Source organism: Mixophyes fleayi, chromosome 2 (assembly GCF_038048845.1).
Source record: "Mixophyes fleayi isolate aMixFle1 chromosome 2, aMixFle1.hap1, whole genome shotgun sequence".
Classification (NCBI taxonomy): Eukaryota; Metazoa; Chordata; class Amphibia; order Anura; family Limnodynastidae; genus Mixophyes; species Mixophyes fleayi.
In genome coordinates, this window is record NC_134403.1 from 36508860 (window position 1) to 36531708 (window position 22849).

The 22849-nt window shown below is 42.7% G+C and overlaps 1 protein-coding gene across 1 annotated transcript in view; it reads right to left on the reverse strand.

Annotated features, from left to right (window-relative positions):
- Positions 1 to 22849, reverse strand: part of PDGFD (platelet derived growth factor D) — a 201304-nt gene that overhangs the window by 91907 nt on the left and 86548 nt on the right. Inside the window, exons 2-3 of the mRNA XM_075198810.1 lie at positions 12469 to 12673; positions 6710 to 6890 (exon numbers count right to left, since the gene is read on the reverse strand). Coding sequence (XP_075054911.1) covers positions 6710 to 6890; positions 12469 to 12673 — 386 coding nt within the window. The remainder of the gene's footprint in view (positions 1 to 6709; positions 6891 to 12468; positions 12674 to 22849) is intronic.

Sequence of the window (22849 nt, forward strand, 5' to 3'; positions counted from 1 at the left end):
CTTTGATTTTAGTCAATGCTGTCATTTTAAGAAGGTGAGTAGCTAAAAAAAAATAAAATACTATTTTAAATAGCTATCATGATATGTATATAGTTATTGCATATACTGTTGAATTAGCAAAATAATAATGATTGGTGACAGGTACCCTTTAGCATTCATTACATAGCTGATATTTTCATTACACCTCATAGCGCAAGTGAGGCATTACAGCACATGAAATAAATGTAGCGGTAACTGGCCTTTCATATCCAGATGATTGATAAATTTAAATGACTGATAGATCTGCAAAATCACACAGCCTAACTGAATCTTATAAAATATTTGTCACTAGTATTCCTTTCAAAAACTAATTTACCAATAAATAACTGAATCAGAAAATCGACAGCAGAAAATTGAACAATCTAGTATGACAATTTCTAATACTAAGCAGCAAAGTCTTACTGATATAATGAGTAGTGTTTCCCAACAAAACAATTTATGAAAATAATAAACTCTTTCTATCATGCTTTATTGTATATTATTTTAGTTTTTTTGCTTTTTTGTGCCTGAAGGAAGAACTCCCAATGGACTGACTGTGCAGTTATGATGACAATCTGTGTTATCACCTATGCTATGGACTGACAGATAGTTGTCCAGTTATACTGCATATACAGCAATCCATATTTTTCTAGGGAGTGGGAAATTTACAAATATTAAGAACACAAGACACGAATACAGGGATATAAAAAATCCTGTACAATTCAAGAGACAAGTAAACCTAAAAAAAGCAGATTGAAATTGTTAGGCAGCGAAAATGTACATTTTGGGCCTGATTCATAAAGGAACGCAGAGTGAATGCAGTTTGCATTTTTTTCTAAATAAGATGAAAATTGCATGCATGTACGCCCGTAGTAAAGTACAAGCAGATATGAACGTTTCTGGTTGAATATGGGTCTGCCTACATGGCACTTGCAAACTGCAGGATATGCACAATGCAAATGTGTGTATAAAGTTCCATCAGAACGCACAGATGGAAAAAAAATATATTAAATACATTAACACCTGTTAATAATATAATCACTAATATAAATACATAAAACCAAATTCCAGTTTTTTTTTTTACATGAAATACTTTAATTATTCATGCTGACTTCACATAAAACGCATTTTTACAGTTTCTCTTACTTGCAAACAAATGTTCTGGCATGAACACACGAACATCATCACTGGCCTGCCCTGTAGCTGGTGCAAATGATACGGCTAATTATCACGTACCTGAGAGATGCCCAGAGCTTGAATCAGAAGGATGTGCCTGCGCTCAAACCTTACTGTACATTGACTACATGCATATGGCCCTTCCCTCCCTGTTTCCTCCCTTGAAATCATAGCCTGTCGGAAGTGTCGCCCGTATCGGGATTCACCTTCCTTAACAAATCAGGCCCTTTGTGCGAGCTATAGAGATTGTCCCAAAACAATTGTAAGAGATAGCAGTGAATTATTAACAGATGTGGTTAGCTTGATATGGGCATTTGTTTAGAATAAGGTTTGGCCCCTGTGGGCATCAACTGTTACTGATCACAATGAGGAGGAGCAGAGAGCTACGATCGTGGTTGCCAAGATCGGGGCGGAGAGTTCACACCTACCTGGGTTGGAGGTGCAAAGTGAAAGGGACATCTCATTGGAGCTGCCACTAATTTATTCAGGCACCTCATTCACTAAACACCAGCCGTATGCCCCTCTTACCTATCTAGGTCTGGTACATTTCCCTGCAGAGATGCCATGCTAAAATGGACATTCCTTATACAAGTACATACATGTCACGGATCTCAAACAGAAGTACAGCTAGGAGTCCTGGATAGGTGAAAACACTCTGTGTTTATTTGCAGAGAGGTATTAACAACAGGTAATAAGGAGCAGTGATAAATACCAGGTTCCAGCTGATGCAGAAAGTAGCATGAATGTCCAGAAACAATCAGGTAAGGACAACAGGAAATTACATCAGGATTGGACAACAGGAAAGGACAACACAGGATGGGACAACAATAACCAGCAATGACTGCTGGGAGGAACAGGTATATATAAGGGGAATGAGACACACCCAGGTGCATGAGATAATTAGTGAACATACAGGTTAACTCCTTAAGCACAAGAATAATGCACAATAGCAGCACCTCTGGTGAAAAGAGGTACTGCTGGAACACAAAATAGCAATACAAATAATAGAGTCCAAAAGTCCAGGAGGCAGGTTGTTACAGTACCCCCTCCCTAAAGGGCGGATTCCAGACGCCCATATCACCAAAAGTGTTTGAAAGTGTCCGAGTCATAGTCCACTATCGGGCATGTGGTGGAGAAATCCTCATCCATGGACAGAGAAGGTACGGAAACCATGTCCAAGGAATGCGGGAATCCCGAAGTCTCACCTCTCTTCTTTTTACATTTCTTTGCTTTCTTTTTAGGGACACAGGATTGCTCAAACTGAATAGAACATGCAGGTAGCCTCAAAGGTTGGGCAACTGAAGACAAGGAAGTTGGCACAACAGACATGCAAGGAGTAAAACTGACAAGTGCTGGAACAAATTCTTTGTACACTGCCTCACAAAAAAGTTGTAAATCGGAAAGGATGGGATCTCTGGTCTCAACAAAGGGGCTGGCCCATTCCAGAGCTTTCCCTGTAAAATTGGACAACAGGTAATATACTTGCTTCCGTTGGCTATCTAGGAGGTCAGGTACTGATGGTAAATAGGATATAAAAAATTTAATCAGAGCATTAAATTGCTGTATATCCCCATTGAAGGTAGGTGGTAGTTCAGACTTGGTGGCAGGCCCGGACTGGGCAGCAGGCTTGACAGGAGACCCGGACTGGGCGGCAGGCTTTCCAGCGGGCCCGGACTGGGCGGCAGGCTTGGCAGCGGGCCCGGACTGGGCGGAAGGCTTTGCAGCGGGCCCGGACTGGGCGGAAGGCTTGGCAGCAGGCCCGGACTGGGCGGAAGGCTTGGCAGCAGGCCCGGACTGGGCGGAAGGCTTGGCAGCAGGCCCGGACTGGGCGGCAGACTTGCCAGCACTTTGAGAAGCCTGAGGGCAGACAGCACTTTGAGAAGCCTGAGGGCAGACAGCACTTTGAGAAGCCTGAGGGCAGACAGCACTTTGAGAAGCCTGAGGGCAGACAGCACTTTGAAAAGCCTGAGGGCAGACAGCACTTTGAAAAGCCTGAGGGCAGACAGCACTTTGAAAAGCCTGAGGGCAGACAGCACTTTGAAAAGCCTGAGGGCAGACAGCACTTTGAAAAGCCTGAGGGCAGACAGCACTTTGAAAAGCCTGAGGGCAGACAGCACTTTGAGAAGCCTGAGGGCAGACAGCACCAAGTGGTAACTCGGGCTGAACCGCATGGACTGGCAACTCGGGCTGAACCGCATGGACTGGCAACTCGGGCTGAACCGCATGGACTGGCAACTCGGGCTGAACCGCATGGACTGGCAACTCGGGCTGAACCGCATGGATTGGCAACTCGGGCTGGACCGCATGGACTGGCAACTCGGGCTGGACCGCATGGTCTGGCAACTCGGGTTGGACCGCATGGACTGGCAACTCTTCTGGAGCAGACTGGAGGGACAGGACCCCCTCTGGAGAAGTCTTTAAGGGCAGCGCCCCCTCTGGAGCAGACGGTAAGGGCAGCGCCCCCTCTGGAGCAGTCGGTAAGGGCAGCGCCCCCTCTGGAGCAGTCGGTAAGGGCAGCGCCCCCTCTGGAGCAGTCGGTAAGGGCAGCGCCCCCTCTGGAGCAGTCGGTAAGGGCAGCGCCCCCTCTGGAGCAGTCGGTAAGGGCAGCGCCCCCTCTGGAGCAGTCGGTAAGGGCAGCGCCCCCTCTGGAGCAGTCGGTAAGGGCAGCGCCCCCTCTGGAGCAGACTGGAAGGGCAGCGCCCCCTCTGGAGCAGACTGGAAGGGCAGCGCCCCCTCTGGAGCAGACTGGAGTCCGAACCGGACACAGTGGCAGGAGACTCCGAACCGGACACAGTGGCAGGAGACTCCGAACCGGACACAGTGGCAGGAGACTCCGAACCGGACACAGTGGCAGGAGACTCCGAACCGGACACAGTGGCAGGAGACTCCGAACCGGACACAGTGGCAGGAGACTCCGAACCGGACACAGTGGCAGGAGACTCCGAACCGGACACAGTGGCAGGAGACTCCGAACCGGACACAGTGGCAGGAGACTCCGAACCGGACACAGTGGCAGGAGACTCCGAACCGGACACAGTGGCAGGAGACTCCGAACCGGACACAGTGGCAGGAGACTCCGAACCGGACACAGTGGCAGGAGACTCCGAACCGGACACAGTGGCAGGAGACTCCGAACCGGACACAGTGGCAGCAGGCTCCAAGCTGGAGGCAGATGATGTGACCTCAGAGCTGGAGGCAGATGATGTGACCTCAGAGCTGGAGGCAGATGATGTGACCTCAGAGCTGGAGGCAGATGAGGTGACCTCAGAGCTGGAGGCAGATGAGGTGACCTCAGAGCTGGAGGCAGATGAGGTGACCTCAGAGCTGGAGGCAGATGAGGTGACCTCAGAGCTGGAGGCAGATGAGGTGACCTCAGAGCTGGAGGCAGATGAGGTGACCTCAGAGCTGGAGGCAGATGAGGTGACCTCAGAGCTGGAGGCAGATGAGGTGACCTCAGAGCTGGAGGCAGATGAGGTGACCTCAGAGCTGGAGGCAGATGAGGTGACCTCAGAGCTGGAGGCAGGGGCTGGCACCTCGGCACAGGAGACAGAGGCTGGCACCTCGACACAGAAGACAGAGGCTGGCACCTCGGCACGGGAGACAGAGGCTGGCACCTCGGCACGGGAGACAGAGGGAGTGGGTGCCTCAGGACAGGCGGCTGGAGCTGGCAGATTGGGTCTCTTCGCAGAGAACAGGAATGCTGGAGCATAAACAGATTTGGAGTGCCGAGAGGAAACAACAGGAGATTGTTCAATAAGCTGACGTGGTCTACGGACAGGACAGTCCTGCAAGAAATGTGCATTGCTGACACAGTAGAGACACAGTTTGTTGGTTATTCTGCGCTGTCGCTCCACTTCGGTCAGATGGGGGCGTGGCCCACTTGTGAACCGGGCATTAGTTAAACTGCAGTTGTTAGTTAAATGCAAATTTGACATGGTATTATAGCAAGGTGTTGGCGGCACGGATTCAGCAGCAGACAGAGTTGGCTGGGTCAAATCAACAGTATTAGATTTCAGTGAAACAGTCTCTGATAGTCTCCTAAGTGGGTCCAAAAGCAAAGTGGAAAATTTAGCCAGCTGGGAGCGTAGCAATATAATGTCCATTTGTAAGGTTTGTAGCAGTGGTAATTCCATGATTGGTAAAACAGACATGTTGCAAAAGACAAATGAAAACTTGATTGCAGCAAAAAAAAGTCCCAGAATAAAACAAAACTTTCACCTGACTCCAAAGCTGTTTTTTGGGCTGGTTATACTGTCACGGATCTCAAACAGAAGTACAGCTAGGAGTCATGGATAGGTGAAAACACTCTGTGTTTATTTGCAGAGAGGTATTAACAACAGGTAATAAGGAGCAGTGATAAATACCAGGTTCCAGCTGATGCAGAAAGTAGCATGAATGTCCAGAAACAATCAGGTAAGGACAACAGGAAATTACATCAGGATTGGACAACAGGAAAGGACAACACAGGATGGGACAACAATAACCAGCAATGACTGCTGGGAGGAACAGGTATATATAAGGGGAATGAGACACACCCAGGTGCATGAGATAATTAGTGAACATACAGGTTAACTCCTTAAGCACAAGAATAATGCACAATAGCAGCACCTCTGGTGAAAAGAGGTACTGCTGGAACACAAAATAGCAATACAAATAATAGAGTCCAAAAGTCCAGGAGGCAGGTTGTTACAATACAGACAGATATAATGGAGCATTCTTTCTACACTGAGTACAACTAGATGAAAAAAGTATCATATTTTGCAATTTTAGAAAAACAATCATGAAAACTATTTCAGATAAGCGAGAAATACATTCAGGTTAGGTAAAAAAAGCAAAATAGTAGTCCAGTTTGCCTTCATATGATTATCTCTCTTATACAATAGAAAACTAAGAACCTTAAAGCTAGTATATTAACAGATGAATGTATAGCTCTGTTGATGAGTTCTATAGTAAAACAGGACCTTATTTTATATCATGCCATTGTTATTTGTTTGCAGTGTAATAGAGTCTGCTCCACCTGTAATGTCATTACCATGGTTGCTGGTGTGAATTGTATTTGTTTTTTTCTAGCAGGACACTGGACCTAGTCAGTGGAGGGCTGGCAAATTTTAGCCTGGGGGGCCAAGACTTGACTAGGCAGCCTAATAGGAACATTTTAAAGGATAAAAATGCAGGTGGCCCAGTGCCCCAGCCCAAGGTAGCCCACTATGGGACAGGCCCGGGGGCCAGATGCCCTCCTGCCCCCCAGCCCAGCCTGCCCCTGGACCTAGTAGTCAGTGCTGGCAGGTGGACACCAAAGACACAAGTCCCTAAAACCTCCTATGGTGAGAATCATCATGGACGCGCTCATGCTCTTTGCATTACAACCACTGGTCATATAATTATAAAGATTGCCGAGAGGGTCTTCCAGGCCTTCAAAAAGTGTAATGTTTAAGTGTCAGTGTCTTCCCTGAGCCAATAAAATGACCATCACAAGAGGGAGATCAGGAATTTATGAATGAAGTCAGTAACTTACCACAAGAGAATAACAAATCTTGAATCCAGGCTTAGCCACAAAATGGTCATCTGATTTAAAGGTGATCTTTACTTGGTTCTTCTTAGATGTCAGCCTTGGAGGAACCTCCTTGTGTCCGCACCATCGTCCACGTATGACTGTGCTTGTTTCTGAAGCTTCTTCCACTTCCACAAAATCATACCTGGGGATCAATGCAATGTGTCAAATCAATTGTAGCAACTCAAACTGCTATGTCATTTTACAATGTAAAATTAAAAATGGCAAATTTTATTCTAAAGCCCTGAAATAAAGAATATTTAGTAATAAGCATCTATTATAACGAATAAGAAGACATTCTCTTCAATTCTATATTATTATTATTATTATTATTATTATTATTATTATTATTATCGCTGATTTGTAAGGTGCCACCGTAAAGTAAGGAAAGCAGGACATACATAAAACAGGGACATACATGGCTGGCAAAATAAATGCAGAAATGAAAAGCAATGGTATGGAGCACCCTGCCTTACATTCTAGGTGGGAGAAGGCGGTGTTGAAATAAAAGGAGCAAATGTGGCTCAGAGTAGAGACTGAGACAGCTACGAGGGTGCATTAGTGTGAATAGTACTATCAGGGATAAAGTAAGCTCTAAAACAAAGATGGGTTTTCAAAGGGTGTCAAAAGATTTGAAAGATGGGGCAAAGCCTGATTGGGCGTGGTAGGGAATTCCATAAGACAGGACTGGAAGAGAGTCTGGATGTGAAGAATAGCAGAGGGCAGAGTCAAGTGAGACACCAAGGCAGCGGGCTTGGGAGACTGAGGAAATGGGGGTGTTGTTGACGGTGAGGGAGATTTGAGGGCAGGTGGTGACTCTGGCAGGAGAGAAGATGATAAGCTCTGTTTTGAACATGCAGAGCTTTAGGTAACGCTGGGACATCTATGAAGACATAGCAGTTGGTTACACAAGATAGTACAGGAGGGGAGAGTGCAAGGGAAGGGATACAGATTTGGGTGTTGTTGGGTGAGTTGTTATTTGAGGCTGAATGTGTAAAGGTAAGGCTGAAGGAAAGAAGGTTGTGGACGGAGAGTGGAAAGGCTAAGTTGGAGAATCTAGAGAAGGAGCAGTAGCCAGAGAAAACAAGGTCAGGGGACCATTCATCACAGTGAGTGGGAGATGAGGTCCAGCAAAGGAGGAAGTAAGTGAAAGATGTTTAGTGGCAGGAGAGACAGACGGAAGATAATGAGAGGGAGGGTTCAGAGGTTATGACTTGGAAGGTGCAGCTTTGAGTAAGTAGAATGTCTACTCCACCACCATGTCTGTTTCCAGGTCTGAGGGAGAGTCCCTCATAAGAGAGCGCTGTAGGGGATGTAGTGTCAGAGACAAGTTTCTGTAATAGCAAGGAGATTGAGGCATTTAGAAATGAATATATCATGGACGAATGTAAGTTTGTTACAAACAGATCTGGCATTCCATAATGCGCAGGACAAGGGAAGAGAGAGGAGTGGAGATAAGTGGATAGGGTTGGCTGGACTGAAAGTATGGGCTAGATGGTAAGGTTTGGATGAAGTGAGGAATAGATAGTGAGTAATGAACGGGGCCCATGGTTAGGTGAGATGTCACCAGCAGCCATGAGAAGTAACAGGGTGAGAAAGAGGACATGCAAGGATGATTTGTAAGTGTGAGGTTTATTTCTGGTAACATAGGCCGGATGAGTGTGGTGAATTGCCGGGGACAAAACAGTTCATATGTACAGAATAGCGAGGAGGTAAGTAGTGAAGGGGAAATAATAACAGGGGATGGAGAAATAGGATGATGGAGAGAAAAGAAATGTTTAGAGAGAAGAGTGGTGGAAGTGAATAGGAGAAAGAGAGAGTGTAAACTGAGTAGATGATGGTGGAGATGTGGATTAATGTGTATAGCTAGAGTAGGTAATGAGAGAGTGGGAAGTACCAATTGATCCAATTGTGTAGGACAATACAAAAGGGGAAGGATACTTTACCGCCCCCTAGCTGGGGTTAATAGAGTTGTGTAAACTATAAACCTAAACATGTGTTTATGATCCTAATTAGATTACATATCAAGGCAGAAACTGTCCATTTAAGCAGCAAAATACTTCTCCATCTTTATCAAACAAGTTCTATGGATCTCATAGGATTGTTTCCTAAAAGTGTAAGTATCCCGGACATTAGGTTTTCTGACACCCAGCAAGACGATTGACCTGGGTCATGTGTTCATGCTGTTACATTTGTGAAATAAACATTTTACTCTTGGCGGATCATGGTGTTACTTCCTGATTCTGGGTTAGCGACAGTGATGCATTTGATTCTGCCACTAAATGCAAAACTGGTCTATTGTGTTGACGGACAAGATATTCTAATGAACTTCAAAAGGTAGTGACTGCACATTTATGAAGACAGGGTGCCCGCTTAGTGAGCGCTCCACAAAATGAACTTATATTTATTTACCCATCCTCTGAGATGGCGATGGCGGGGCATTGGCCATTACTATAAGGACCACATAAACTTATGTGCTTTAAAATGTAGATATATGAAACATAACATATGGACAGGCCTGATGTCCCTCTACTCTCATGATTTAAGACATGAACAAAGCACAAATACTAGGTTAAGTGAAAAAAATGCACTTAATTAAGAAGAGATCAAAAAGTGACAGCAGGCAGGAATTTAGCTTTAACCGAAACCCACATTCCTATGACGGACCTCCATGCCACAAATAGCTGTGCACAGGGGCGGATCCAGACCTTTGCTATACCCGGGCGATTTTAGGGGGGGCGATTTAGGCCCCGCCCCCTTTCTAATTTCTAAGGGTGCCGGCGGCTGCACAGTATGTGCAGGTCCGCTCGGCAGTGACAGTGTGCTGCCCCGCTGCTCTGATTGTGTTTAAAACACAATCAGAGCAGCCGGGCAGCACACTGTCACTGCCGAACGGACCTGCACAGTGTGCAGCCGCCGGTAGCAAGCCCCTGCTAGGGGGCAATCGCCCCCCTCTGGATCCGCCACTGGCTGTGTAAAGTGTTCAAAAAGCAACACATTGACATCCACCTTTGCATATGGTGGACAGAAAAGTCACATTGGCACAGATAATACCCGCTGTGCCTCCACCTTTATCAGATTTGTAAATCTCTAACAAGGTGAGCAAATATCTAATAGGATGCTTTGGATTCCTGCATAGCTGCACTTTATTAGGAAAGAACCACACTGACAATATACCGTGCACAAGCTCATGCATCTTAAAGACATCAATATTGCAGAAAGAGGAATAATGAAACAAACTTTTCACAAGTGCACAAACAGCAGAATGAAAAATGTATAATTGGTCATACTTTATATTGCACAATTATACATAAGTATAATATAATCTAAAACACTGTAAAAGAAATGACCAACTAAATTGATTTATGCAACACATGGTCACAGTGGTTAGACTATAATTGGACTGCATAATGTCATTTAATGTTGAAGTGCTTATTTGCACATGTTTTACAAAACTAAACAGAATAAACTTTTCAACCTTTAACTTTACAATAGATGTAGGCGGCCAACGTGCCTCTCTAGCTTTTCCAGAAATACCCCTGGCTGACAGGACATGCTGGGACTTGCAGTTCCTCAACAGCTGAAAATATACCAATATCCACATTACAACATACTTGCCAACTTTCCCAGAATGTCCAGGAAACTCCCGCATTTCTCAAGAGTCTCACGGACTCCCGGGAGAGTGTGTCAATCTCCCGGATCTGCCCACTTCCTAGTGAAGTGGGCAGAATTAGGTCCAAAACGCCGCATTTTGGAGCCCCGCCCCCCATCACGCCCACCTCCCCCAGCAGGTTCCCGGAAGCCAACTTTCAAAAGTTGGTAAGTATGCATTACAATAGACAGTCTGCGATGGCTGGTAGCAGTGGCAGAACTACCATTGGTGCTGCAGGTGCGGTGCACCGGGGTCCATGGAGATAACGGGGCTGCTGCACAGGGAAATAGCGAGCTGTGGGCCCCGGTTCCCTCCTCCCGCTTCCCTGGGCCCACACCACGCTAGTTCCGCCTCTGGCTGGCAGGATGTGCTGGTTTTATAGTTCCACAGAAGCTGCAGTCACAAAGGTTCCCAGAGCCCACATTACAATACTCCTTGGGTATCTTTGCTAATTATTGGAAACTGAATCTTGACAAATTAGCATTTTTTTTAAATAAATTATATATATTTAATATAATTACATCTGCAAGATCATTTGCAATTGTGCAAATGGCCCTTAGATTATTTAAGACTGGTGTCTGTACCCTTCTCAATATTATGCCCTTAGAAAGATAAAAGTATTGCGATGTGACACAAGTGCAGTATTTTGCAGGAAGGGGGAGGTAACTGTGAAAGGTTCATATATAGCAAGTATCAAATCGTCTTATAATGCCGGGTGATTTTTTTTTATATCTTCTGCATTCTGCTGCATTACAGAAGCACACTGCATTGCAACATGTATTTCCCAAACCTTTAAATATCAATTCCCTCGAATATATTTTTCTGCCTCCAGATGGAATCCTGAGGGATGAATGAAGAGTATGCAGCAAATTACTAAGCTTGCATCTTGCCTTAAATTAATAAATCACCTGCATGCTCTTATTGAGACAGGACAAGCGCTAGCAATAATTAATTAAAGAATGGGCAGAATCACACCACTAACTTTATAACCTATTCTATATTGTTATACTGGGTGTCCAGCAATTGTGGAACTGCAAGTCCCAGCATGACAGACATGTAGGACTTGTAGCGCCACATCAGCTTTAGTAAAACGTCTAAAAAGGAAAAGTGAAGATGTTGCTCACAGTAACCAATCGTATTCTAGCTATCAATTTCTAGAATGTACTAAATGAATGATGGCTAGAATCTCATTGGCTGCTATGAGCAGCACCTCCAATTTCCTTTTCAGAGTTGTAGTAAACCTACCACCCTGCAGTTTGACAATTTTAATGTACAAAGACTGCTTAAGATGGCCATGAATGGACTGGACTTGTCACATGACACAAATCTCCAGTTTGGACACACAAATAACACACGGATTGAATCAAAAAATAACAAAGGATTTTATTGTATGTTTAATAAAGTAGTGAGTAAGGGTTTTTGAAAATCTTTTATTCAACGAAAGTATATGATAATATTATACATTTTTATAATATATTTGGTATAATGGGCTTCAGTTTTAAGGACCTCTCTCCATTATAGACCACTGGGGTGACAAAGTTGGCACTCCATGGATCCCAGTCTTAATTACCCAAATCCCCACAGCCCAGCTGTTGGGAAAATCGTTTTTCAACTTTAAGTTGGTAGCCCTTGGGAAGGGAGGTACAGTGTATTCTCTATTCTTTTACCATAGAGACACCAGCCCTGTACTGACCACTCTCAGGGCTGGTTTTCTCCATTTAGTGCAGGTTTGATTTTTTTTTTTTTTTAATGAACATCTTTATCTTATTTTGTACAATTTTGACTCTCTTTATGTAGTTGCAGGCACTTTTAACTCCGAAAAACAACAATGACCTTCTCACTTATTCTTTCCACTTACCCATTATCAGTCAGTAGTTCTGCAGCAGAAGTAATGCTGTCGGGCCCTACTGGTAAAGTGAGTGTTTCCATCTCTACCCAGCCTTACAGTATATCCATTATCGGATCCTATAGGCGAGGACTCCTGGACTCAGCAGTACCTGTCCGGTTGTACAATGGTAACAGGGTAACACATCTTTTTTACCACCTACGACTTATCCAGCTCTCCACTCACCTGCATACATCATTTTCTTGCTCTTCTAAACCAAACTGGCTATCAAATGTGAGCTGTATTCTAGTGTTCTCTGCAGAGTCCAGCTTCCAGGTCAGTAGCAGGTTTCTAGGGTAGCTGTTAGGGAACCGTGGACTGGTTATACAGCCGTTTCCCACAACTTGAATGGCTTCTTCTTTCCGGTAGAGCTTGGTGAGGAGATTGCTCTCTGTTAGAATAAACACAGTAGTATCAAATTAGGGTATTTATATAGAAAGTTTGACAAAACAAATAATACAGTGATGGGGTTACATTGCCCACGCACATAGCAGCGGTGTAGCAGACCATGTGGCTGCCATGGTCCCAGCGGTGAGGAGGACCTGGCGATATGTGCCCATCCACACCGGAGGCCACCGCTTTGTTTTTCTGGGCAGGGGCTTACAATGCTGTAAGTAGATCTGCATTGCCAGGCCCACCCTCTCACATTGTGCTATGTGCCCCAGTGATTGCCAGTTACACCACTGGGACAAATCCTGCACACAGAAAGAGACAACTAAAATACTGCACTGATGGATTGTGGGTAGACACTTGGAAATATCACACATTATGATGTACTGATTAAACAGTGTAGTGATAGACACTCTTAGCTGTTCTAATCACATTAGACCTCATTAGTATGTATGATTACATTGTGATTTCCAGGCTACTGCAGTATAAGTCAGAGACTTCTTAGATACAATATCTATACATGATGTCTAGCTACATTCACCCAGTCATCACAAATTCATAATTTACAAACAGAATTAGAGTAGATAACATTAACTACACAAAGATAGATAGATAGATAGTTAGATATAGATAGATAGATAGATAGATAGATAGATAGATAGATAGATAGATAGATATGAGATATATAGATAGATAGATAGATAGATATGAGATAGATAGATAGATAGATAGATAGATAGATAGATAGATACGTTTTGAACCTACCCACCCTTGTTACAAGAAGGAGAGGCAGGAAACGGGAGGGTGCTCTACTCTCCTGGGAGTTTGGGAGCACTTCCCAAAATTTGGGAGTCTCCTTTAAATGCCTGGAGAGTAGGTATGTATGAGATAGATAGAGATAGATAGATGATAGATAGATAGATAGATAGATAGATAGATGAGATTAGAACTGTTTAATATGTTAATATAAGGAAAGATCAATAATAATAATAATAATAATAATAATAATAATAATAATAATAATCAATATATTGATTTGTTAAACACAGGCTGAGTGGAGGAGAATAGAGTGCAGTGTGAGACTCATATAACAGTTGGGATCCAGCAATCGGCAGAGTACTCCTCTAAACAAATTTCATTTGTGTGATGTTCTCTTTTAATCCTGTAGAACTAACAATCTTCAACTGAGACCATGCTAAAATGCACTAGTGTACAAGAATGGTTGAGTTTTAACAGAACGAGTAGCACATTTGTAGGATTATTTTTAAAAAAGGAACAGCGCAATTGAGCGCCTTTCACTCGACTTGTCTTTTGCGAGCTGGGAAGCACTAGATTGTACGACCATTCCAATAAATGCACTCCATATCCTAAGCGCCGTAGAAAACCTGTTTTTTGCATCATAACCCATAGGTTAATAAACTGTGACTTAGAGTAAATGACAAGCATATTCCAACTCACCAAGTAATTCCATGGCAATATGATTTACATAAAAATATATATAAATTGGATTTTTCGTGTAGGATAAATAACTAGTTTTTATAGAATTGTGTGACTTGAATTGCAATAGCATGGTTTTATTTTTATTATCATATTATTAGTTAAAATTAGGCTTCGAGAAGAGGCTAATGAACTTGTAGCTAAATTTAAAGAAAGAGATTATCCATAACCTATGTTTCTAAAGTCCTTTGAGAAAATTAAAGCTTAAGATCCGATTATTTTAAGATGAAAGTGAATAGGGAAGTGGGCCCAAAGAAAAATCCAGCTGAATTAGCTATTCATGTGAACTTCCATTCCAAGCATAGAATACATTATTACATAGTTTTGGGACATTTTAAAAGAAGATCAAACATTAGTAGTGATGTCACCAGATAGACCTAATGTGTCTAGTAAAAATGTCTGAATGTTTTTGGGTCGGGGGGGTGGTTTAGCAGTTTGCATTGCAAGTCCCATTTTTCAAGAGCTCCTGATACTGTACTGACTGTATGAAGATTACTAGAGCAGGGACCAAATGGTGAGCCGCTGCTGGACCTGGAAGGGGATGAGAAAGGCCTGGGGTCCTTGCAGATATCCAAATGAATGAGCAACTGTCCACAAAGCAGAGGGCTCAGTTACACAACATTCTCACATCTAACTAAGCCACAAATCCAGGTAAAACCACGTTACCAGTAGGTCATGCGAATACAAGGGACCAGCCAACCCTCATACAAGTAGCTTACTGGTTGTCACCAGAAATAAAGTCCTATGGGTTCAGTGCTAACCCAGGTAATGTCTGAAGAGGAAGATCATCCTATTTTATACTTAGGTAGGAAACGTTTACCCAGGGAGACAGCATATGTGGTTGAAAAGGAAAGCCTTGTTGTCGTGTGGATCTTATGCCTGATCACAACTCTTTACATTGGTTATACTGAGCTGTAGGAAACAATGCCACTCAGGTGGAAATTATTTTTGCTGGCTTTTTATTTCACTATGTAGTATAAGAATCGCAGCTTTCATAGGATTGCTGATGGCCTATATAGGAGAAGAGCAAAGGTCAGGTAGCCCAAGTGACTGGCCGATGCCCAATCCTTTGTCCCCTTCTTAAAGAAGACTGTGTAATGTACATACATTGGTATCTGTGCTGAAAGCACTGACCAGAGAACATCTGTGTGGATTGTTTTATTGTTATGTTTACAAAAGTTTCTTCTAATACAACCAATTAATGTGTATACCCAGAAAATCCTGCCAAGGACATAGTGTGCTCCAATGGGGTCTGTAAAATCCAAACCATTCTCAGATACCGTTATAAAACCAATCTGAAACTGTACCCCATCTGCAGGCTGGACGTCTGCTCCTCCCCTCCCCCATACAAGAAATAAAGCTTTTTAACTTTTTGAAGAGTTTTTTTAAAATGTAATTTAATTTTGAAAGGCAATATATCTTCTTCTGTGACTAGATTCACTCTCTAAACTTTAAGGAAGCATATTGGTATGTTTCCTATTATGTTTTATTTTAATCCCATTTTATTTTATTTCTGTCTTATAAACATATATCTACATTATGCCATTTATATAATGCATGGGCACTGTGATTATGTTATCTCAGATTAAATATAAAATGTAATAATTTCAGACTTTGAACTCTGATTAAGAACCTATTCTAACTAACAGCCTCGCTCACAAGTAATAACCTTAAGTTTTGTATTGCTAACCCTTATTGGATTTATTATTGGATTTATTTTTACTAAACAGGTGGTTTCTGTAAGTAATTCAGTACTAGACTGGAGTGACCTGCACTTGCTTAGTTATATTATCTTATATCAAAGTGTTAGTGGCAGTGAGTTAGAAGTGTAATGTACTTGTCTATTCTCCTGGAATGTCAAGGAAACTTCTGAATTTTGGGGAGTTCTCCCAGACTCCCAGGAGAGCAGGGCACCCTCCCAGATCCACTCAGGAACTGGACAGATAGGGGCTTGATAACTCGTTACACTGCAAATTGCGCAATCATAGCCCAGATACTGGCGCAAATCACGGCAATGCACAACGGGGACATGGCCAGGATGACACAATTGCCCTATCAATCCCCCAGCATGCACTTGCTCCCTGAAGAACCACACTGGGGACTCAAGCACGGTACTAGGGTACATATAGTCAATTTGTGCCCTGGAGGAAGCGTCTGGTATATAAAGTGTCTGAGTGGTATTCAACCTTTCAGGGCGACACAAATCATCGACTGCCTGGACCTGGGCTATTCATTAAAAAAACAACAAGCAGCACAAATGGTCCTTTATGCTTTGTAAGCTTAGATATGGAGAAAGCTTTGATTGCCTTTCATGGGATTCACTTTATAAAATACTGGGGAAAATGAGTTTGATAAGCAATTTCCAAGACATGATAAGGATATATTGTACCAACCCCAACTGACACTGTAACATAACATGTACAAATAAAAGGCATATTCAAGTTCAAAGTGGGGACAGGTGTTGTGCCCTCTCCCCTGCTCACTTTGTGCTTGTTATTAATTAAACCTCAGGCTATAGTTTGGAAAGCATCCCCTACCATTATCAATATCAAGATCCAAGACTGAGAAAACAAATGATCCCTCTCTGCAAATGATCTATACTTAACTAACTAACCCCTAGATGTCTCTCCCCAGCCTCATAAAGGCTCTAGATTACTTTAAACTTGCATGTAGATTAAAAATATGTGTCTGAAATTATGTTTTGCAATGTCCCTTTGCCATCCCAATATCCCATACTCCTGTATTTGGGCTTGATGCACACACAACAGTATATGTGGGGTCGATCCTACTCTACTCTATGGCACTCCCTGCAAATGGAATCAAGGGCAGAATATGACATCGCCAAGTCCCATAACAAGACCTCATGCTCCGCTGTTGTGAGCAGGCGCTGGATCAGGCACAGGTGACACTACACTGCTAATGCTCTGACCTCCACTCACGCTCAGAAGAACACAGACAGTGCTAGATCCTACTCACGTCTGGGCATCATAGCAGCTGAATCCACAGTAGTAGCCGTCATTCTGCCACTGGATGGAATCATTCATCACTTATTAAACAAACAATAGAGGATAGGGGAAGCTCAACTGGCTTTAAAATGGTTTATTTAGCAATGGTTTTGTACTCATTTATATCCCTCCTGGTAGCTCTACCTCGAGCAGATCTCTAAGCAATGCAGACTGCCAATTTCAAAACCATTTTGAATGAAACATTTTCAAGAATTAAACTATATACATTAATATATAATCACTCCTCCAGTTTGTGGAGAGGCTCCAAATGTACTACTTCATCAAAACTATGTGTAATAGCACTTAAATGTATTTAATTTAAAATGCAGACTTGGGCTTTCAGCTGCACTAATAAAGAAAAAAATATTATCCCTGTATATAACAGAAATGTCGGACTTGTAAATAAAGCCACTGTCTTGACTGGAGTGAAATCCTTGAGTGCCGCCCCACCTGGGAGCAGGGCCGGTGCTAGGGTCCACGGCGCCCTAGGCATTTTTAAAGAATCGCCGCCCTCCTCCCTCCTCTCCTTACCTTGTCTCACCACCGCCGCCTCTCTGCTCCGTCTCCTCCCCTCCACTCACTGACACTAGTAAGTGGAGGGGAGGAGACGGAGCAGAGAGGCGGCGGTGGTGACAAAATAGCCTCTTCCCCCCCTCCCCGTCCATCTGAATGCTGTGCGGCGGCCGTGACAGGTATGGTCAGCGGTCGCCGCACAGTTTTAAAGTATTTTAGAATTCTGTGGCGCCCTCCAGAGCCCGGCGCCCTAGGCAAGTGCCTAACCTTGCCTAATGGGAGCGCCGGGCCTGCCTGGGAGCCATTTATCTGCATAACGCATGTTGGATTGCAGCTAAGGAAAGCAACGGAATAATCTTGTAGTTACACAAATGCCAAACATGAGATTGTTTTATACATACTTGTGTATAGATAGATAGATAGTTAGATAGATAGTTAGATAGATAGATAGATAGATAGATAGATAGATAGATAGATAGATAGATAGATAGATAATGAAGGTGGTGGAAAACTCAAGTCCTTTTGCAGGAAAATAAACTCCCCCTTAAATGCACCTTCTATGCCCCTTAATCTCATATAAATAATCCTGTTTTTAGAAGCAAAATCTCATCTATGTGTTTTGTCTCACAGCACTGGGATCCTGAGATTAATTCCTGACCATGGCCATATCTGTGAGGAGTTTGTATGTTCTCCCCGTGTTTGTGTGGGTTTCCTCCGGGTGCTCCGGTTTCCTCCCACACTCCAAAAACATACTAGTAGGTTACCTGTCTGTTATCAAATTGGCCCTAGTCTCTCTCTCTCTCTCTGTATGTTAGGGAATTTAGACTGTAAGCTCCAATGGGACAGGGACTGATGTGAGTACAGACCTGTGGAATTAGTGCCGCTACATAAATAGATGATGATGATGATGATAATATGTACTCAAGAAACAATCTATAGCTGCCCAACTCCTCTCACTCATTTCATGGTGTAATCTTTTGCTTCCCACAGAAGTCGCCATCTTGGCCTGCATTATCATGCATCTACCTGGGAAAATAGAGTGGGTGAATGACATGACAAATAACATTTAGACTGCGCTTTAGTATTTTCATAAACTAGCCCTATTGCTCCTAAAACATTTTCCATCATGATGCAATAAGACAATGGGGGTTGCAGGGGGCACTACTTTCAAAGTCACATCAAATAAATGTAATAACCTGGTCTTACTTCCATTAATAAGATAAAGAAGAAGTAAAAGAGACGTCTGAGATGTTGAGGGTTTGTGGTGGACAGATGGGGCTCATGTCTGTCTCCTTTACCATCATGCAATGCATTAATAACATACAGAAGAAAAGAAGATCCTCATGGATTTAAGAGGACATTAAAGATAGGACTAAGGGAATTGGTGAGTGTTTATTTCTAAGTGCAGGGAACTACATGTCCTCCTTCTATGGGCATGCTGGCACCTTGACTTGTACTGTATGCCCTTGCTGCTAATGGCTGCCAGGGCTTGCTGGGACTTGCAGTTCCACACACTAAACTAATACTTTTCTGGGCAGCACTGTGGCTCAGTGGTTAGCACTTCTGCCTTACAACTCTAGGGTCATGAGTTTGATTCCTGACCATGGCATTATCTGTGTGGAGTTTGTATGTTCTCTCCGTGTTTGCGTGGGTTTCCTCCGGGTGCTCCGGTTTCCTCCCACACTCCAAAAAAACATACTGGTAGGTTAATTGGCTGCTATCAAATTGACCCTAGTCTGTGTGTCTGTGTGTGTGTTAGGGAATTTAGACTGTAAGCCCCAGTGGGGCAGTGACTGATGTGAGTGAGTTCTCTGTATAGCGCTGCAGAATTAGTGAATAAGTAAATGATGATGATGAAGTTTAACTCATTACACCAACCTCTATCAAGACAGGGAGCACAGGCTGGTTATCCTTGAGAAGAGGGCACATTTTTTGGCTATTTAGGCTGGATCTGGTTCCCTCAATAAAAGAGGGGGTGTCACGACTTGCACTCTGCAGCTGCTGTCTGCAGTGACTTTATTGTATTCATTATGTATTCTACTTGTAGTACCACTGCCCACCAAAGGGGCCACTGTGCTACTTTGATAATTTTCCTTGATTACTGAGAGTTGTGTCACCTGCATGAGGCCTATATAAACCTGCCTGCTTCATACAGTCTGGGCCAGATCATCAGGTCATTCCTATGAGCATTACCTGTGCTCAGCTTCTGCCTGCTAGCTGGACTCCTGCATATTTCTTCATTGAATTCACTACTGCTGTTATCTGCTATCTGGACTCCTGCATGTTTCTCCATTGTATTCTCTACTGCTGTTACCTGCTACTGGACTCCTGCACCTGCAACCATTATACCTGGTACTTATAGTTCCACGCTGCCTGTTGAAATCTACTATTGCAGTTACCTGTTGTTTCTCATCTGCACATTGAACTGTCTTGTGAGTTACCTTGTCATCTGTGTTTGTTAATAAACTCATTATAACCACTTATCCCCTCTCCGTGGTCATACCTGGGAAATCCTGACAGGGGGGGACCAAACTGCAGGTCTCCCTGTTGTGGTATGACAAGCTCAAGTCAAGCTGCTGATGATGACTGGTCTTCATGAAGCTACACTATAAGCATATCTTGATTTGGCTGGATCTATATAAACTCATTTCAGTTGCACATATCTTAAGATATGTGTAACACAAAATATAAACGTGTTTGGCCGAAATTTTTCATTTATGTTTGGGTCACAAAATTTCATCTGACTCTAAATCAAGCCTAAAATGACCATAGGGAAATTCACCTATAAATTGGATACATATTCCCATAAACTATGTTGAATTGGCTTCATAACTCACCGGCTCTTAGTGCGTCACATAAATAAAATAGGAAGAAAAGAGCACAATAAATTCACACCACAACTCTACCATTAAATCTATCACTTAATAATGTATTCTTTTTGGCATGGGGAAGATACGTTTTGGGTGACTGGTGCATACAAGTTCATTACACTAATATATCTGGCATACTGTTATAGAACATAATGATCCTTAAGATTCTTGGCTGATCATGACCGCATTTCAAAGAGCTGAGTCAGCAAAACAGAAGGACGTTTAAAGACAAGAAAGCTGAATCCAAGTCATAGGGAAGTTCACCTTGAGGACAGACATTATAGACATGCTCTATTTATTTCATGTCATGCCAGAACTGCTCAGAAATGACACCATCTAGACAGCTGAACAGGGCTTGCTCCAGCACATCTAATAATATTATAAAAGTGCAACTATACTAGAGATAAATACAAATAAAACATCACTGAACGACGTGATACAACGTAAGGAACACAGTTTAATAACACTGCTGGGCATATGCAATAACGTCAGCAGTTTGCTTACAATACTAAATTGCACTAGAACAAAGACAGTTATTATAACATGACTGGTTGCTATGGCTACAGCACATGGTATTGGTTTATTAAACAAGCTCCTTTCAACGTCTTAGTTTTTTTGATACATTGTGTCAGCAGTGAAACAAACGAGAGGCTACAATAAGTGGCAGATGTATATCAATTCTGCAGAAAATGTATTATTTTCTTATGTTTGTTTTGTTTTAATTCGATTGAAGATTTGGTTTGAAAAACTTAAAACAAAACAAATTAAAATATTAAAAAAATATAACACATCACTGTAAAAGTTTCAGTGGGTTACAAAAAAAAATATAATAAAAAGAACTGCAGGTACTTTAAGCATTTTAAGGTAGAGTGTGGCTGACTTTTTAAGGTTTTTTGACTTATGTTATTTAGCTAAAATGTATTGTATGTTATTTTTAGTAATACAAAACATGAGGTCAGTCATCGCTAAAGATTATAATGTTTATGGTCTGGGCAGTTGGAAACAATAAAATACAGAGAGATCTGAAGAGTTGACGTGTAAATATAGAGTCTGTATAGTAACTAGGTCTGTCTGCACATAATAACATAATAACAAACTTGTCTCTATTTTATTGAATACATTGCACACTCCTAAATTCCCCACATCGCAACAAAAATATTTGTAAGAGAGATAACTACAGATAGAGAACTAATGTTTCAGCAAAATTCTAGTTTCTATATATTTTTTAAGTGTCTCATGACCGGTGAATTTGGAGAGGTGGCAATGAAAATATTTTAGGAATTTGGAACTAAGTTGTCTTTTAAAAAGTCATTTTTGTTAACTCATTTTTAGACAATTCTGTAAAAGCAAAGCAAAAAACAAGTAGAAATTGCTCAAATGTACAGTACCAACTTATTTTTAAAACAACATTTGAAAGGCTTTATTTCTTTCACATACTAGATGTAGTATAGATACTATGACAAGCGAGGCCATAAGCTGAAGGCATTTAAACGCATTTGTTTGTGCCAAGTCATCCACTTACTTATTAGGGGTTAAATTTCACTGCATATTTCAGCCCAGTGCTCCGCAACCAGTGCGCCGTGGCACGCCGGATGTTGCTAAGCGTGCCGCGGTGCAATGCCTCCAACACCAGGAAAAGCTGTCGCCAATTCCACTTATAACAAGCTGATTTCGGTTTGAAGTCCTGTCCTTTTCCTGTTACTGGCTGTGGTTATCCCGTTTTGGTGAGTTTATGTTCATTTAACTTTCTCTTTTTTAACCACTGATCTTCGCTGTCTCTTCCTTTCTCTCCCACATTTACTGTAAATCGACAGCACAACAACGTCGGCAAGCAGCGTCTCTCTCTCTGTCCCCAGCTTAAAGTGCTAGCTCTTCGGAACAAGGACGTCTGCAGTCACTTCCTATAGAAGGTTTCATATTGTGCAATGGTTTGCCGCGGAATTGTGGGAAGGGCTTAGGTGTGCCGAGGGTGAGAAAAGATGGCTGAGCACTGCTCCAACCAATAGTATGCAAGGGGATGGGCTTGTGACTATTCTATGTTTCCCCCAGTGGCTGCTGGGACTAATTTGCTGCACATATTCCCTCCCATACCCTCCCATATCCTACCACATAGCCTCTGTAGTCTTTATCAATTTATGCTATTTTTGTTTTCTTCTCTGTTTAGGTGCAGATCCGTGCTGGAGTTACTAACCCTTTCTTTTCAATCCTTTACAGATAAGGCACAATAGGCAGGAAAGCTTTTGCGGTCAGCAATGAATAAATACGGTGCTATCGCTAATTGGCCGCAGGTCA